This window comes from Stenella coeruleoalba (assembly GCF_951394435.1).
Source record: "Stenella coeruleoalba genome assembly, chromosome: 11".
NCBI lineage: Eukaryota > Metazoa > Chordata > Mammalia > Artiodactyla > Delphinidae > Stenella > Stenella coeruleoalba.
In genome coordinates this window covers 75,605,562-75,624,071 of record NC_137157.1, presented here as the reverse complement: position 1 = coordinate 75,624,071, position 18,510 = coordinate 75,605,562, and the positions used below count along the sequence as shown (strand labels likewise).

The 18,510-nt window shown below is 46.3% G+C and overlaps 1 protein-coding gene across 2 annotated transcripts in view; it reads left to right on the top strand.

Annotated features, from left to right (window-relative positions):
* The window catches only part of BICD1 (BICD cargo adaptor 1), a 209,572-nt gene that overhangs the window by 167,779 nt on the left and 23,283 nt on the right, over window positions 1-18,510 (top strand). The window contains exon 8 of one of the 2 annotated variants that reach the window (XM_079938585.1): window positions 957-1,150. In XM_079938585.1, the coding sequence (XP_079794711.1) occupies window positions 957-1,150 (194 nt within the window). Of the gene's footprint in view, window positions 1-956; window positions 2,277-18,510 lie in introns of those variants that run through there. The other variant, XM_079938586.1, reaches the window with a different exon arrangement.

The window sequence follows — 18,510 nt, the reverse complement described above, 5'->3', positions numbered from 1 at the left end:
ATGCAGCGATCTTCATAGTATGGTGCAGTGGCCAGATTTTAGTTAACTGCAAAAGTTAATGTGCTCTTATTGTGGAGGATGGAGGAAGGAAAGGAAGGGAAAAACTGGGAGTGGGTGTATAAATGGGCCTTGCCAATGTTGGTTTTTCCAAATTAAAACCTTTGGATACTTGTGTTTATTTATTCCTTTCTGTCCCCCACACCCCATCTCTTGGTTAACCATAATATACTTTTCAAGTGTCTGTTAACATTTTTGCTGTTCCTTGTATGCATAAATGTGCCTCTCCCTTACCTCCAACCTAAAAATTGGTAGACAAAAAGGTCAATATTAAGAATGAAGCTATGTTTTACATGGGTGATAGTTTTAGTGGCAATGGTGCTATTTACCAGCTTCTCTCTAAAGAGGCGAGGATATGAATGTGTTCTCTTAGGGGAACTTTTGTCCATATTCCGAAAACTGGTGACTGACTGAAAGGAGATGTCTCTATTTAGGTCAAATAGAATGGAATATGTATAGTCTTTTTCTTAAAAGCAGGTTTTTGTGCTTTTTCATTTGTTATGTGAATATTGTCCAAAAGTCACTTGTATGGTTTTTAATGGCTTGATTTTATGACCTTTTTCCAGAGTCCTGGATGTTGAATTTCTTACCCTGTATATTCAGTTAATAGTAAAGTTTTTATTTTAGGAGTTTTCAGTTAAGAATCAAACAATATAAATATTTTCTATTTGTGGTTCAAACTGACTAACTATAATAAATCTCTTTTCCAGTATCCAGTACAGTTTCCAAATAGGGTTGTATCCTGGTATGGAAACTAAACATTTAGTGAAAATCTTGATTTACTTGTTAAAAAATTTTAAATGCCAATATAAATAATGTTGTCACTGGTGAGGCTTTGAAAGGTAATTAAAGTAAAACTTTTTTGTTTCCTATATGTATTTTCTTGGATCTCCTGCAAGACAATTTTCACCTTCCCTTTGTGATCAGAGCCGTCCCAGGACTTCAGGGGCTTCCTACCTACAGAATTTATTAAGAGTTCCCCCTGATCCCACCTCCACAGAATCATTTCTTCTGAAGGGCCCCCCTTCCATGAGTGAATTCATCCAAGGGCACCGGCTCAGCAAGGAAAAAAGGTTAACCGTGGCTCCACCAGGTAAACATTTTTTCCTTGGGTGCATGTGATGCAAATGATGAGTTGAATAGACAGCTCTCCCCTTCCTTCCAACCACTCACTCCCACCCATCCGCAGAGTCTAACTTTAATGACGGTAAATTCCTACGGTTGAAGTAAAAATGCCTTTATACCTCTTTCGGTTTCCTTCTTTACTCAGCCAGACAATCATTTCTTAGGAGTCTCCAGCGACCTCCTTTTAACAACAGTCAAGGATGGAAAATGAGAGTTGGAAGGAATGGGATAGCTGAAGGGAAACTAGCAACAGGCACAACACAGGACACACACAGTCAGGTCCTATTTGCAGTTTGGTAGCTCATAGCAATTCCATCTTGGTCAAATTTTGTCATTTTCTTCTGATCATTTTTAATGTAATTTCAGTAAAGGGAGCCATCTTTATAAAAAGCCTTTTGGGCTGATCTCCTTTTGTAGTGACTCAGAATGTCTCCTCAGTTACAGAGAATGTAAAAGTAAAATCCTCTAAGGTTTTGCTCCTCAGGAACATTTAAGGTCTTAGCATAATGTTCTTAGAGTTCGTAAGCCCTTATTGATTTGTGCTTACCAGCATGCTCACAACTTACTTTAGCTTCACTGTTTAGCATTTTTCCTTTTTCTTTTTTTAATATTTTTTATTTTTTCTACGAAAGGCCTCAATTGAAAATGTGACTTCTGGCAGATAAAGATCATCCTTTTAGGAAATCCCTGCCTGCATGCTAACTATAGGTCAGAGGTGGTACACAGGAATTCTGTGAAACAAAATAAGCCCAAAGGCAGCTGTTATTAGGCTATTGCAGGGAATGACAAATTAAAACTAATTCTAGTTAGTTGCCAACAGTTAGAAACTCAGGAGATTTCACCTGAACAGCTGTATTTCTGGGCTCCCTTGAAGGATTCTGAATATCTGGCAGCCCTAAGTCTGCATTCATGCATGTCAGCAACCTGTTGGATCTACGTAGTGCCTGCTGCTTTTAAACAGGGCAAACTGCAGTTTACCACAGGGCCTCTCGCTCCCAATTACTTATATCCAGCCTGCTGCACTTGTTTCTGTTATCTTCCGGCCCCTACTGTAACCTTCGAGTTTGCCACAGAATTTTTCTTTTTTTTTTTTAATTTACTTCAATTTTACCTTAATTCCTTTTTGGAAACCTCAGCCTTTGGATCTCTAATACTGTACTTTCCTTATCTGATTCATAAGTCAGCCTACTGATTGGGATTAAAAGATATGGTGTGGAAATTTATAGCAGAAGTTAAACATTCTAAGAATGTTTGAGGACATAGGTAGTGATAAGGAGTTAGAAGAGCCTTAACAGCCAAAATGTACACCTAAAACAAAAGGCAACAACTCTCCTGGATGTTCCTCCTTTCATAACTCTTATCCTCTTCTTTTAGACCCCTTTGGAAGTATCTGTGAGTCACCAAAGTGGTCCTGTTTCATCAGGACACCTAACTTAAATAAAACCCACAGGTCTTTTTGTGTTCCAACTGGACTTAGTAGCACTATCTTCTAGAAGTTAGAAAATAAATTCTGTGATTAATAAGTAACCCTACTGTATTTTAATTTTAAAAGTGACATATCAATAAGATTAAAATTAATAATAAATATTAATAACTATTTTCATTTTATGTATGACTATTTGATGCTTGTTTACATTAATATCTATTTTACATCATTGTCATTACATTGTGGAAACCACTAACAGATATCATAAACTTTTCTATGTTACTGCCTAGTCTTATTTTTATTTTTAAAGGTTGTAGCGTAGATTCTATTTCAGATATTGTTATTGCATTAATCACTACTTCCTCTCTTGTTAGCCTCTGAGATGGTTTTCCATTATTTGTTATAAGATTCTATTAGGAATAGCATGCATTCAACTTCTCATCTATTTCATTTTCTTCTCAAGAGTGAGATCACTGAGTTAAAGTATGAACATCTTTATGTTTTTTGCTCCATTTTGATGTGCTGTCAAAAAGGGCATATCATGTACTAAAAGTCCAACATTTTCACACATTGACTCTTTCTACAACTTTATAGACACTGTACACATCTTGCAACTCTAAGGCTAGTCAGCATACATGAATGAGAATACTATTATGTGGTCTTAAATTCTTTAGTGTTGAATAATGAGAAAATGTCATAGGCCTTAGGAATGATTGCTATATACAAGATTAGAGAGAGAAATAATGTGGAATTCAGAATCGTCATTAGGCCAGAAAATCATTTTAATGACAACTTAGCATATTGATAAACCTTATATTTTTAACCATTTATTTGAAGTTAAAATAATAAAAGCAGGAAGGAAGTAAAGCTGTTATTATAGCCTGAAGAATTTTTAACTGGATATCATGGAACCAATCAGATTAATCGTTAATAAATTCTTAAATCAACCCAGCAACATTTTCTAAAAGGTTCTGGTTAAATGAATTACTATAGAAACTGACTGGCCAGCTACACCAAATTGTAGCTTCTAAAAATATTTGCACTATTGACAATATATATTATTTTTCCTAGGCTGAACTATATTGTATAAAACATATTAAACATTATTTGATGCTTTTACTATATAAAATGTTTTCATTAAGCTGAGGAAGGGAAAATATGCCATATATATTCAGTCCTATGTCCTATGCAAGAAATATCTTAAACCCATGGGAAATAATAGGTTTTATGAGTTTAATATGTTATTATTATAAATTTACTTGCTGGTAACAATATATATTCATCACTTTTTTTTTTCCACACGCGGGCCTCTCACTGTTGTGGCCTCTCCTGTTGCGGACGCGCAGGCTCAGCGGCCATGGCTCACAGGCCCAGCCGCTCAGCGACATGTGGGATCTTCCCGGACCGGGGCATGAACCCGTGTCCCCTGCATCGGCAGGCGGACTCTCAACCACTGCGCCACCAGGGAAGCCCCAAAAATATTTTAATATATCTTTTTAGGTGATTTTAATTATTCTAATCAGCAGTGTAAGGAACGGCACCAAAAATGGAGGAGAGCTTAAACAAGCTTTATTTGGGAACGCTCCCGGGCGAGGTTCACTGGTCAGAGAGAAAGGCGCCAGAGAAGTCGCGCCAGAGAAGTCGCGCCCGGGTGCGGGCGCGAACAAAATTTATAGGAGTGGACGCAGGGGAGGCGCTTGCTGTGTGAAGCAGCCCCGTTTTTGGTAATCTTTCGGGTGTTGTGGCAATGTCAGGTGTCGGTTGCATCAGCCTCAGAGCCGTTGGTTCCGCCCCTCGGGGAGCGGGAAGACTGGGGCCGAGTGGAAAGTCCCGGGTCTGTTTCCTGAGCAGGTGGAAAGTCCCTGGCTGATGCCACTCGTGGGTTCGGCTGCATCAACCACCCTGGCGGGGCTTCCGTCTGACTCCCTGGGCCCTTCCCCGGACCTGCTGGCCTTACATCCCGACTTCTTTGGTGTAATGGGGCGACGTTTGGTCTCTGGCTACTTCCTGCTCTACGGGGGCGCCGGAAGGGAGTCGGGCGGCCAGCGGTCCGGAGGTTAGGGGAGGGCGGCAGCGGGGGGTTCTGTGGGTAGTAAGGCATATGGGTGGAGGAGCATCTGATTCACCGCCACCCGAGAGACTTCTTGTATACGGCTGTGGAGAAACCTGAGGAAACGGGGCAAGCATGAATAGGATGCAGATAAGGATTAAGGGGCCTAGGATTGGTGTTAGCCAGGTATAGAGGGTGGACCGCCACCAATCGGGGATGGGGGAGGTGGATTGTCGCTGCCTGCGTTGGAGTTCTTTTAAGCGTCGGAGAGCATCTACATTGTCTTCAACGACCCCTGTCTCGTTGATGTAGTAGCAGCACTCTTCCTGTAGGAAGAGGCAGGTACCTCCTTTGCCGGCTGTCAGAAGGTCCAGGGCGCGTCGATTTTGGAGGTCAGCTCGAGATACTGAGGTGATCTGGTGCTGGAGGGAGGTGATGGAGGCAGCAGAAGCCTCGATGGCTAGCTGGAGTTTCTGTTCTAGGTCACGGGATGTTGAGACACTGTGTGTTAGGGCTCCTCCCCCGATGCCCGCAGCAACGAGGCGAGGGAAAAGCCTGCGACCATAGGGAGAAAGATGACCCTTTTTTGTCGGCCAAAAAGTTGTGTGGTAAGTGAGAGAAATTCGGCTTGGCCATATAACGTGAGTTGTGGAACAAGGGTGACAGGGATACATGGGAAGGGGGAGGAAGAGTTGACCTCTTTTGTAAGGGAGCCATTACACCAAAAGAACAAGCCTGGTGGGGGCCCCATTGGCGTAGTTACAGGGAGGGATGAATTGCAAGGGAGTGCATCATTAGTTAAGTTTGGGCGGCTGCCATAGCAAATTGTGAGGTTCTTTTTTTCTAAATCAAGAAATATGGGGACTCTTAAAGGGGGAAAAGGTAAGTTCTGGGAGGAATTGAGGAGGGTAGAGGTGAAGGGCTGGTCGAGTGGGACAGCAGTCAATGGTGGTCAGCCAAGTGAGGCACATAGAAAGCAGTCAGAGATGTTGCCTATCCCGGTGTGATTAAGCATTTGCACCCCCTGGCGGATGAGGACCAACCGAGAAAAAGGGTCCATCTTGTGGTCAGGGTGGGGTAGTTGGCGTTCTAGGGCCTGTTCCGTCTCCTGGACCATGGTGGCCTGCTCGCTCGAGTGCTGGATAATTTCAGGGATCACTCTGACGTATGAGCGGAAGACCCTGATAGAGCCCATGGGGTAGGCATCAGTTGCCCACCGGTAGATTTTTCCTTGTACCCCTTTTACCCATCTTGTGTCCCAGGGATCTTTGATGTTGATGAATAATTGACCCTTGCCATTTCTGGTGAGCAGGTGGGATTGTCGGAGCGAGCTCCTGGTATCTAGCTTTGCCACATGGATGTTACATGAGTGATAGGGGCACCCCCCATAGGTCTCATTCCACCATTGACAGTAGTCTCGGGTCTGATCGTAAGTGAAGCAGACAACGGAGGTGGACTATCCCAGGGGAACACCTTCTATGTTAGAGATGGGGATCTGGACTGTTACCAGGGCCTGGCACCCATCTGGTTGGCAGTTTCCCGTGCCCAGGACTCGGGCGTGGGTCCGACCTTTAGCTTGCCATGTCCCGTGGACATGGAAGCGCCATAGGGACATCTGGTGAGTCCTGGGTGGCAGGAGGAGCAGCAGGAGGAGAGACAGGGTGACGGACAAGCCGTAATCTCGTGGGACCCAGTGGTAGGGCCGTCCAAGTCTCCGGAGTTGGGGCCATTTTAAGGCGGGAGACATGGTACCAGGAGGGGTGTCCCAAGAGTTTAGCTGCCGTGGGAGTGGTGAGGATCACCGTATGTGGGCCTGTCCACCGTGGCTTGAGAGATTGGGGGTGTAATTCTTTGAGGAGGACACTATCGCCGGGTTGTAGAGGGAGAGAGGAAGTTTCAGAGACCGTGACCGTCGGCAGGTTGTGGTCAGTGTGCTCACGTAGAAGGTGGCGAAGCAGAGACAGGTAGGGGAGGTAGGAAGCTAGGGGTGGGTTTTGGGTTGGTAAGTTATGGAGGAGAAAAGGGTGGCCGTAGAGCAGTTCAAATGGACTGAGACCAGTAGGGGTCCGAGGTGAGGCTCGGATTCGGGTGAGGGCAAGGGGGAGCAGGTCGGGCCACGAGATACGGACCTCAAGGGACAGCTTGGTGAGGTGGTCTTTCAAGATTCCGTTGGCACGCTCAATCTTACCGGATGACTGGGGGTGGTAGGGGAGGTGGAGTCTCCAGGTGATCTGAAGAGCCTCGGATATCTGTTGAACCACCTGAGAGAAGAAGACGGGTCTGTTGTCCGACTGGATGGAGATCTGCAGGCCAAATCGGGGGATGATATGTTGGAGAAGGATGGTGGCGACCGTATCCGCTGTTTCTCGGGCCGTTGGGAAGGCCTCGATCCAACCTGAAAAGGTGTCAACGAGAGTGAGCAAATATCGGAAGCGTTTACAGCGGGTCATGTGGGTGAAGTCAATCTGCCAGTCCTCGCCAGGTTGGTGTCTGCGCATCTGGTGAGTAGGGATTTGGGGTCGTAGGCCTCCTTGTGGAGAGACAGACGCGCAAGTCTGGCAAGCCGCGTGAGTTTGTGAGATGGCATCTCTGAGTCCGGGCATGTAAAAGAGGGGATCTAGGAAACGGAACATCGGCTTCGGGCCAATGTGTAGGGACTTGTGGATGTCTGATAGGAGGCTGGCCGCTTGGGCTGAAGGGAGGGCAACTTTGTTGTCCATAAAAATCCATCCTTTTTCGGCCTTGTGGCCCCCTTTGGATAGTAGGGCTGTCTCTTCGTGGGGGTCGTATGCGGGTCGGATTGAGGTGGTGAGGAACAAGATCGGAGCTGGAGGGGCCTCTTTGGTGAGCTTGCGGACCACGGAGTCGGCCTTTGAGTTACTTTGTGCTATTGGGTTAGAGGGAGACTGGTGGCCCCTGCAGTGGATGATTGCCACCTCCTCAGGCAGTTGGAGGACCTCCAGAAGTTTTGCGATGAGGGAGGCGTTGACCACCGGGGAACCCTTGGTGGTCAAAAATCCGCGTTCCCTCCAAAGAGCTGAATGGCTGTGTGCAATCAGGAAGGCATATTTAGAATCTGTATAGATATTGACCCTTTGGCCCTTAGAGAGGTCGAGGGCCCGCATGAGTGCTATCAGTTCAGCCCTTTGAGAGGTTGTCCCTTCTGGGAGGCGGTTGGCCTCGATAATGGTTGAGATGGTTACTACCGCGTAGGCCGCCCGGCGGTGTCCGTCGGGGCCGAGTATTGAGCTGACATCTACGAAGAGGGTGCGGTCCGGGTTTAACAGTGGAGTATCAAAGAGTCCCTCCCTCGGAGGGCTGAGGGCCTCTAGGACTTGGGGGCAGGAGTGGGAAAGGGAGGTCCCGGTATCAGAGATAGGCAAGAGGGAGGCCGGGTTTAGGCGGGGGGGGGTGGGGGGGGTGTGGGGGGAGAGGTTGAGGGAGATAGCAGAGTTTTCAATGAACAGCAGGTGGAATTCCTGGATGCGGGAGGGGCCCGAGAGAGAGAGAGAGACTTATGGCCAAAGAGGTCGGCCAGTCGGTGGGAGGAAAATACAGTCAGCGGGCGGGCCAGGGTCAGTTTGAGTGTTTGGTCAGCTCGGCTGCTGCTGCCGAAGCTCGGCGGCATGGTTGCCATCCCCGAATGGTTGGGTCAAGTTGTTTGGAGAGGTAGGCCACAGGGCGATAGGAAGGCCCTACGGGTTGGGCAAGGAGTCCGGTAACTATTCCGATCCATTCATCTGCAAAGAGGTGAAAAGGACGGTCTGGGTTAGGCAGAGAAAGGGGAGGGGAGGATATCAGGGTGTCTCTGAGGGTGAGAAAGGCCCGTCGAACAGTGGAGGGAGAGGTAAGGGGTCCTTGGGGGGTTTCTTTAGCAGCTAAATATAGGGGCTTAGCAAGAAGAGCAAAGTTAGGGATCCAGTGTCGGAAAAATCCTGTTAGGCCCAGAAAGGAGAGAATCTGGTCAGCTGTCTCTGGAGGTTGGAGGTCGCAGATGGCCTGGGTGTGGTCGGCTGTCAGGCTCTTTGTTGTGGGGGTAAGGTGAATCCCCAGGTAGGTTACTGAGGGTGTAGACAGTTGGGCCTTGGTTGGAGAGACCCAATAGCCGCGAGAGCCGAGGAGGTCAGCAGTGTGTTGTTTTGAGAGGCTGAGAGATGGGCTACAGAGGAGGAGGTCATCCACGTATTGGAGGACTATACTGGGGGTGAGAGGGCAGGAAGCGAGGTCCCACGCCAGAGCCTGGCCAAAGAGGTAGGGGCTGTCGTGGAAGCCCTGGGGAAGAACCGTCTAGGTAAGCTGGCGGGAAGCCTGGGTATCCGGATCTGTCCAGGTGAAAGCAAAAAGGAAGTAGGAATCAGGGTGTAGGGGGATAGAAAAGAAGGCGTCTTGGAGATCGAGGACCGTAAAATGGGTGGTGGACGGGGGAATATGGGAGAGCAAAGTGTATGGGTTTGGCACGACTGGGTGGAGGGGAATTATCGCCTCATTGATCAGTCGGAGGTCCTGGACCAGGCGGTAATCTCCTGAGGCCTTGCGGACAGGCAGGATGGGGGTGTTGCAGGGAGAGTCCGTGGGGATGAGGAGTCTGGTGGTCTAAGAGTCTGGTGATAATAGGTCATAAGCCCCTTAGATGAGTTTCAGAAATGGGGAATTGGGGCCTGGATGGAAACTTGGAGGGGTCTTTAAGACGGATTAGGACAGGGGGGTGGTGTGTCGCTATTATGGGTTTTGATGTATCCCAGACCTGGGGGTCTATCGTGTTGGAGGAGATGGGAGGAGGAAGAGAGGAGGGAGAGGGCTCTGCTGCCAGAACGAGGAGGGGGAGCAGGAGTTGAGAGGAGGAGGCCTTAGGATCAAATCTGGCAAGTTGGAGGGAGGCCCCTAATTGGAAGAGAACATCACGACCTAGCAGAGGAACCGGGCAGGACGGTATGACTAAGAAAGAATGAGTGAAAAGGAGCCTCTCGATGTAACATGAGAGGGGGCCGGTCTGGAGCGGGAAGGACGGCTTACCGTCGATGCCCATTACCGAGATCTGGGAAAGAAAAACTGGCCCGGAATATGTAGGCAAGACCGAATAGGTAGCCCCCGTGTCCACCAGGAATGAGCTGGACTTACCCGCTACCTGTAGCGTTACTCTGGGCTCAGCGAGGGTGATGGGGGTCTTCGAGTCCGGGTGTTGTCAGTTGTCAGCCAATCCCAGGAGTTTGAGTGGTGGAGCCGTCGGGTCGGTCCGCCCTCCACGTGGAGGCGCTGAGGGAGGGCCGGCCGTAGGACAGCCACTCTTCCAATGGCCTGTTAGCCCGCAGCCAGGGCAGGGCTTGGAAGGAGGCCGGGGATTGGGACATTGGTGAGCCCAGTGCCCCTCTTTTCCGCACTTGAAGCAGGCCCCTGGTGGGGTTGCCTTCGGCGGGTCCCGTGGATGTTGTCCATGGGAGATGGCCGGCCGCAGGGCGGCTACGAGGGCTTGGGTCTGGAGGGCCACCTTTTGGTGCATCCGAGCCTGTCGGCTGGACTCTGCCAAATCTTCACAGGCATTGTAGACTTTAAAGGCCATTTTTACCAGGTCTCGGATGGGAGTCTGGGGGCCATCTTCTGCCCGTTTAAGTTTTTTTCTGATATCAGGGGCTGATTGGGTGATAAAGTGGGTGGCCAAGACCGTTGCGCCTGCGGGGGTGTCAGGGTCCAAGCGGGTGTAGAGTTAGGGCCTCTGTAAGGCGGTTGAGAAAAACGGCTGGATTTTCATTGGGCTCTTGGGTTATCTCTTTTAGCTTTTCGAAGTTGACAATCTTGTGGGAGGCAGCCTGCATACCAGCCAGGAGGCATTGGATCATTAGATCGCGTTTGCGGCGACCATCTTGGCCGTCCTGATAACTCCAGCCCGGATCGGTGCCAGGAACGGCAGTGGCTCCGACGGGCATAGAGTTATCAGTGAGGTGGACCTGATCTGCGTGGTTTCGGGCAGCAGTTTGAATTCGTTCCCTCTCGTCGGGGGTCAGAGTGGAAGATAGGATCACAAAGATGTCGTGCCAGGTTAGATCGTAAGCTTGAGAGGTAGCGAAATTCTTTGATGTAGCGGGAGGAGAGTCGGCAGAAAAGGAGCCTAATCGCTTTTCTATTTGAGAGAGATCTTGGAGGGAAAAGGAACCATGAACCCTAACTAATGCTTCCGCTCCGGCCACCTCTCTTAAGGGACAGAGAAGGTTTGGGTCTTGGGAGTCGTGGTGGTGAGAGCGGGTGTGTGAGCTGATTGGCGAGGAGAGGGGCGAAGAGAGAGAGGTGAGGGAAGGGGAAGCCAAGGGGGAGGTTGCCGGGGGAAGCGGGGGAGTGGTGGGGGGCGCTGGGGTGGGCTCAGGAGGGAGAGGGGCTGGTCCAGGGTAGGGTGGGGGTTGGAGAGGAGCTCTGGAGGGGGGAGAGGCAAGAGATTCGGGTGGGTCGGCTAGTGGAGAGGGGTCATCGTCAAAGGAAATTAGGGACTTGGATGTAGTAGATGTCTGTTTGGCAAGAAGGATCTGGGAAGTGGAACAATCGGCGCAGAGGGAAGGGCGGGAGCGTAAATACCAGAAGGCCTGGACGTAGGGGACCTTGGCCCATTTACCCGTCCTGCGGCAGTAGTTATCTAAATCGCGGAGGATGTTGAAATCGAAAGTCCCTTCAGGAGGCCATTTAGATTGATTGTCTAGAGGGTACTGTGGCCAGGCCTCGGTGGAATAAACTATGAGCCGCCTGCGGCGGAGGTTTTGTAAAGTTGACCAGGAGACACCCCGGGGTACCTTAGGATCTGGTTTGGATTCTGAAGTCCCCATGACCTCCGGTTTGTCCCCGGGTGAACAGAGAAAGAGAGAGACGTCTCTGGTCTCAATCTCTGGTCACGGCGGATCGGAGAGCAGTCAGGCGGTTGGGACGTCTCCACAATCGCCCGAGGCTCGGAGGGAGGATGGAGGACTCCCTGACGCGGCCGCGGTTAAGGACAGGGAGTCCGGTGGGTAGGGACCCTGGGGGTCGAGGGGAACGAAGGAGGAACTTACCCCGCTTCTGCCGGATCGGGTGGGTGAGCAGAGGTCCCCGGTCGTTCCCTGGGGGGTGGGGGTGTGGCCCCGCGGTAATTTGTGGGGCTGGGTACCCCTCCTGGGTTTCGGCACCAAATGTAAGGAACGGCACCAAAAACGGAGGAGAGCTTAAACAAGCTTTATTTGGGAACGCTCCCGGGCGAGGTTCACTGGTCAGAGAGAAAGGCGCCAGAGAAGTCGCGCCCGGGTGCGGGCGTGAAGAAAATTTATAGGGGTGGACGCAGGGGAGGCGCTTGCTGTGTGAAGCAGCCCCCTTTTTTGGTAATCTTTCGGGTGTTGTGGCAATGTCAGGTGTCGGTTGCATCAGCCTCAGAGCCGTTGGTTCCGCCCCTCGGGGAGCGGGAAGACCGGGGCCGAGTGGAAAGTTCTGGGTCTGTTTCCTGAGCAGGTGGAAAGTCCCGGGCTGATGCCACTCGTGGGTTCGGCTGCATCAACCACCCTGGCGGGGCTTCCGTGTGACTCCCTGGGCCCTTCCCCGGACCTGCTGGCCTTACAAGCAGATATATAGGTTGTTTTCTATTGTGGATCATTGAAGTAATTAAATCAATAAAATGATATTAGTTTGTTTGGATCCTCTGGTTGAGGAATTGGAAGAGGTATAAATCTCATTTAACTTTTAAAACAGTTACATAAACAGAACACAAAATATTATTTACCATATATAAGGAATATTTTCAAATAGATTTCACTTCTATGAGATGGTAAGCAGAAACCACATCTTCAAGGCAGAATTTCTTAATTTCTGGGAAATCAGTTCTAGGATAGGGCATTGATTTTCAAAATTAGTAGAATGTTTTGTGCTAATTTGTTAGTACATTGTACTGATTGATTTCCAATATTACTAAAACCTTGTGGAGGAAAATTCTGGCTATGGCTCTCTCTCTGCTACCTCAGCCCCTGAAATCCCAGAGTTTCCAGCCATGGCTTGTTGACTTTCTTGTTCTTGACTTTATCCTTATCTAGCATACAAACTCCAGCGTCCTCCCCCATGTGCCTCCTAGAGCTTTGGTGAACTTGAATCAAAAGGGGCCCTTCTGATATCAGCAAGTTTGCAATCAGGCAGCAGATAGTATATCTTCATAATATCAGTGGTTATTTTGTAGCCAACATTGTATCTCAATGCCTTCACTACTTAGGCCTATATAATTAATAAAAACTTACAATTTAATCAACAATTTAAATCAGTCTACCAGAATATGTGAAAGGAATCTATGCAGTTCATAGGCCAGAGATGTTATGTCTGTAGTAAAGACCTAAATGCATCATTTGTACAAGTGAATTAGGGACCCAATTGCAACATGGGGGGCGGGGGAGTGCTTCCCCACACCGAGCAATTCTTTGACACCAGCTGGGTGCCCTATGATTCAACTCAATTCTGACACTCTCTACCCGGAGATGGCATCAGATTCCACGGATTGAGGACTGAGTCCTACAAGACTGCCCCACCCCCACTTCATACGCCAGTTGCAAGCCCGGGTCATTACCTGTGTTTCTGACCCGCTGCAATAGATTGGGCTTCCCACGACCCCTCCTTGGACTCCAGGCGCCAGTCCAAAGTCCAGGTTGTTATCTTACTTCTGAACTACTGGCTATAAATCAGAGGTTCCCATGACCCGCTCTTCAGATTCAATTAATTTCCTACTTCCTTGATCACCAGTTTAGTATAAAAGGATGTAACTCAGGAAGAGCCAGACAGAAGAGATGTGGAGGGCAAGGAATGGGGATAGGCGCACAGCTTTTTTTGCCGGCTCTCCTAGAGCGACACTCTTCCCCCAGTCTCCGCGTGTTCACCAACCCAGAAGCTCTGTGAACCCTGTCCTTTCGGATTTTTATGGAGGCTTCATTAAAGAAGCATGAGTTTGATTAAATTGTTGGCCGCTGGGTGATTGATTCAACCTTCAGCATCTCCCCGGAAGGTCAGGTGTTGCAACTGCAAGTTCCAACTCTAATTCTGTGGTTGGTTCTCCTGGCAACCAGCCTCCGCCCTTAGGTGGGGTCCTAAAGTCATTTCATTAACACAACAAGAGACACTTTTGTCATTCTCAGCACTTAAGAAATTCCAAGGGTTTGGGGAGCTAAGGGTCAGGAATCCTGGACGAAGACCAAATATACATCTCTTATAAATCACAATATTGCAACAGGATACAAAGAAATCTGAAACTTGAAAAAGCAAGTTTGAACTCCCTTCTTGAAGTAATAGCCTAAGCAGTTTGCTCCTCGTGAACCTGTGCTTTCCTTGTAGGAGCTTTTTCTCTTGAATGTTCTGCTTCCTGTCCCTCCCTAGCTCTCTCTTTTCCTCGCTCCTTCCCTTTCTCTGAAACCATTACTGAACTAATGTGAAAGAATGGTATTGTTTTGAAATCTGAAAATTTTCTATATTTTAGATCTTAACGATTTTTAAAGCAGCTCATAAATGTATTAACCTTAGTATGTAGTCACCCCTTTAGTAATAGATACAAACACGTTCATTAGTGAAAATTGTCTTTACGTTTCCGTATATTCAAACAGTAAGCATGTATTTGTGTTTGTTATATTGCAAAGCCTATGTTCTTAAATATGTACCAAAACCACATTTCTTTCATTAACTCATTTCCTCATTCGTCAAAATTTAACAAAATATATTGTGCATCTACTATGTGTCAGGTACTTTCTTTGGCTTTTGATATAATGTGATGAATATTCAAGTAAAACATCACCTCTGTTCTCCCCTTTAAGGGGAAGTAGATAAGCAAATAAGTAATGATATTAATAAATGTTCCTGGTAAATAGAAGAGTTGGAGTGGTGAGGAAATCCTCGCAGAAGAAATGCAAGCACTGGTCATGATAGGTAACTATAGACCTTAATAGGCAGAAGGTATGTTACCGAGTCCAAGTTCGTTCTGCTTGCCGCACGGCAGACCAGTAAATCAAGAGACGAGGTGTTGAGGCAAGGAATAATAACTTTATTCGAAAAGCCGACAGACCGAGAAGATGGCAGACTAGGATCCCCAAAAAACAATCTTATCGGGGTCTGGATGCCAGTTTCTTTTATGGAACAGAGAGGGGGAGGAGGTGAGGAAGTAAAGTAAAAAGACCATATATCTTGCAAAATAGGAGGGGATGTGTTAATTTCTTCTTTCCTGCAGCCATTCACAGGTGGGCAGGGTCAGATTGTCTTCCTGTGAGCTGAACAAAGGCACTTTACTTGATGTTCAGGCAGAGGGGCAGGGTTCCCTGAGGCAGGCCATTATGCATGATTATAATAACAAAAGCAATGAAAAGCAAAGTTTAAAGTCAAAGAAACAGATCTAACATGGAGTCCGATTTAGCTCTTCCCTGTTACAGTTCCCCACTGTCAATGTCCGTTCCATAATCTTGTGGAAAAGGGGCGATGACCATTCTAACTGTTTCTTGCTGCGTCTCGTCACATGGTTCTTTCTGGGAATGTCCACCATAGGTGCCAGTTGTTTCGAATGTTGAGATTTGTCTTTAAGGAATTTAGGGCTTTTCTATGTATGGGAAGATGCAAGAGGCTGGGCTTACTGAAATCATTCCTTTGATATGTGCCTCATCTATCTAGGGCCTGTATCCTGTATTTTCACATTCTGAGTTTCCTCAGGGCTCACTGTGGGGAGTGGCTGTAGTCTGATGGCTGCTAGATGGCAGGTATTCTTCTCCTTCCCTTTCCTCAGGGCTCGCTGGCTCACCTTGGAGGGCTGCAATCACTGATGCCATTTCTCAGATCCTCCCCTCTTGGTCAGAAATTTGAGCAATATTTGGGAGACATTTCATGATCAAATTTTGTCCCACAGCGCTGGGAAGTTCATCCCAGATCAGGTGAAAATTCTTGATATGCCACTCCAGGTGCTAATTTTTGGATTAGGCCCTATTGATAATTAAAGATTCTCCAGATCCTCTGTCTAATTATGATCCAGGAGACATTTTCCCTTGTTGCTTCTACCCATACCTAGAATCACACTATAATTATTTTGTTATAAATGTGATCTATTTCCTCAAGATGTTTAGGCATAGAGGTTTTGTTGGAGGCCTGGTTACACACTGGGTACTGTAAGAGACAGCAATCTTATAAAGTAGGATATAAGTAAATGCAGCTGGTAACACTGACGAAGACATAGTGCAGCAGGGAGGCACAAACAATTTGGAAACAAAGAACACATTAAAACAATGATTAGTATAACTAGTTGTAATCCAGTGGCAAGAACTAGCGACCAAAGGAACCATAACTGATTTAATGAGCCATTTGCAGTTTCACTGTACTGGCCATGTATGCACAGCTTAATCTTTGAGACAAGCATATGCTACTGGCAGGATCAACCAGGTAGAGACAAAAAGATAAATGTTTCATCTTTGTTTACAAAGGCATACTTTTTCGACTTGTAGGTCATAGCATAAGAGAAAAGGTTTTTTTCTGAAAAACAAAGAATAAAGCCAGTATATTTTCCGAAGTCATAAAGTTATAAATCATATTTACCAGTTCATTCAGTCACATATAATTAATTCCTGTTGATCTGGATGAAGTAATCAGGTTTTCCATTAGGTTTGTCATTTGTTACCCAGTCCAGTGATATTATCTAAAGGCTATCAGAAACTAATTGTTAAAAAGTTCCTTTTATGAGTCTTCTTGAAAATCTTCATTTTGTAAAAACATCAGGACAAAACTTAAAGTAGCCTGGTTAAAGATTGGAATACGGACTTCCTTGGTGGCGCAGTGGTTAAGAATCCACCTGCCAAGGCAGGGAACACGGGTTCGAGCTCTGGTCAGGGAAGATCCCACACGCTGTGGAGCAGCTAAGCTCGTACGCCACACAACTACTGAGACTGTGCTGTAGAGCCCAAGTGCCACAACTACTAAGTCCACATGCCACAACTACTGAAGCCCGTGCGCCTAGAGCCTGTGCTCCACAACAAGAGAAGCCACCGTAATGAGAAGCCCGCACACAGCAATGAAGAGCAGGCCCCGCTCACCCCAACTAGAGAAAGCCCGCTAGTCGCAACAAAGACCCAACACAGCCAAAAATAAACATATAAAATAAATTAATTTTTTAAAAAAGATTGGAATACAATGCAATTAGCAGGAAACTTAGATATTTCTGTGACATATAACATTTTAGAATAACTAGAATTATGATTGATAACATATCAGGATATATCAGATGTTAGGGATTCCATATACATTTTGGAATATCTATATTAATGACATCTATCCATGCACTATAACCTAAAGTTCATCTCCAGTCACTTGACAATATTTTTTAAGTAATTTAACATACCAAATAAACTTCGTTTGACATTCCTCTCCGAGATGTCTCAGAGATGTTCTTTTGAAGTATCCCAGAGTCAGCTGGAGGCTAAAAAGCTTAGTCAGATTTTGATATTTGGGAAGCTTGTTAAAAATATCAAAAAGCTTTTAAAACACAACAGGATCATAGGTCACTGTGAAACAATACTTACTCATTTAACCAAAGTCACAAAATGATTAAAAGAAAACAAATACAGGTCACCTAAGGGGACAGAAACTCATACAATCTGTTATCAAAAGGGAGCACTTATAACAGAGAGAAAGAGATCAAATTCCAATCTTGTATTAGCTTACTTAACAAAATCCATTTACTTAGTTAACTTCAATTTAAATTTAGTGAATCCTGGGCTTGCCTGGTGGCACAGTGGTTAGGAATCCGCCTGCCAATGCAGGGGACATGGGTTTGAGCCCTGGTCCAGGAAGATCCCACATGCTGCGGAGCAACTAAGCCCGTGCGCCACAACTACTGAGCCTGTGCTCTAGAGCCCGCGAGCCACAACTACTGAGCCCGCATGCCACAACTACTGAAGTTAACACGCCTAGAGCCCGTGCTCCGCAACAAGAGAAGCCACCGCAATGAGAAGCCCGCATACCGCAACGAAGAGTAGCCCCTGCACACCGCAACTAGAGAAAGCCCACGCACAGCAATGAAAACCCAACAGAGCCAAAAATAAATAAATTTATAAATAAATAAATTAATAAATTTAGTTAATCCTGACCATATATAAAACTTTCTCAGTAAAATGTAATTCCATTCCTCATACCTTAACTGAAAACACACATTCTACCATACTGAAATGTTTTATTATTTTCAGTAGCTTTAAGTATAAATTAGAATCCCTGACTCTTAAAAACCTTAATTTCTAGTGAAAACCAAGAGGCAAGTAATAGTTACCAAAACCTGGAGAGACTATCTTAGATTATTTTTAGAACATAATTATTCTTATAGAGTTTACCTAAAAGCTCTTATCTCGTTATTTACTTTAAAGTTTCATCATATCAAGTTATTTTTCTTGCTGACAAATTTGCAACAGATATAAGATTTCATTTAACTTCTATTAAACCTAGGTCCAGTGAAAGTATTATACTTAATGTTGATGACTCTAAAGACATGTCTACATTAATTAGATCAATAAACTTAAACAATAATATCAGGTATTAATTTAATACTGAATATTTCTCAGTTCACATGAACCTGAAATTCACTTAGCTTAATTTCTCTTGTATTTAGAATTGTTTGATTTGTAAGCGCTTGCTTTTCTTTAAGCCAATTAAATAGAGCTCATTTACAAGGTAACCTCAGCAATGTTATCCAAAGACAAAGACACACACAAACAGAGAGACCTCATGGTTCTCATTTCAAAATTTCAGCCCCGAGTCAGGTACAGCCATGTAAAACCCATCAGTTTACGAGAGTTTGGACTAAAGTTGGGTTTCTGGCAGATGGAAACCATTCAAGCTCCCTTGTCTAGATGGCTAAATC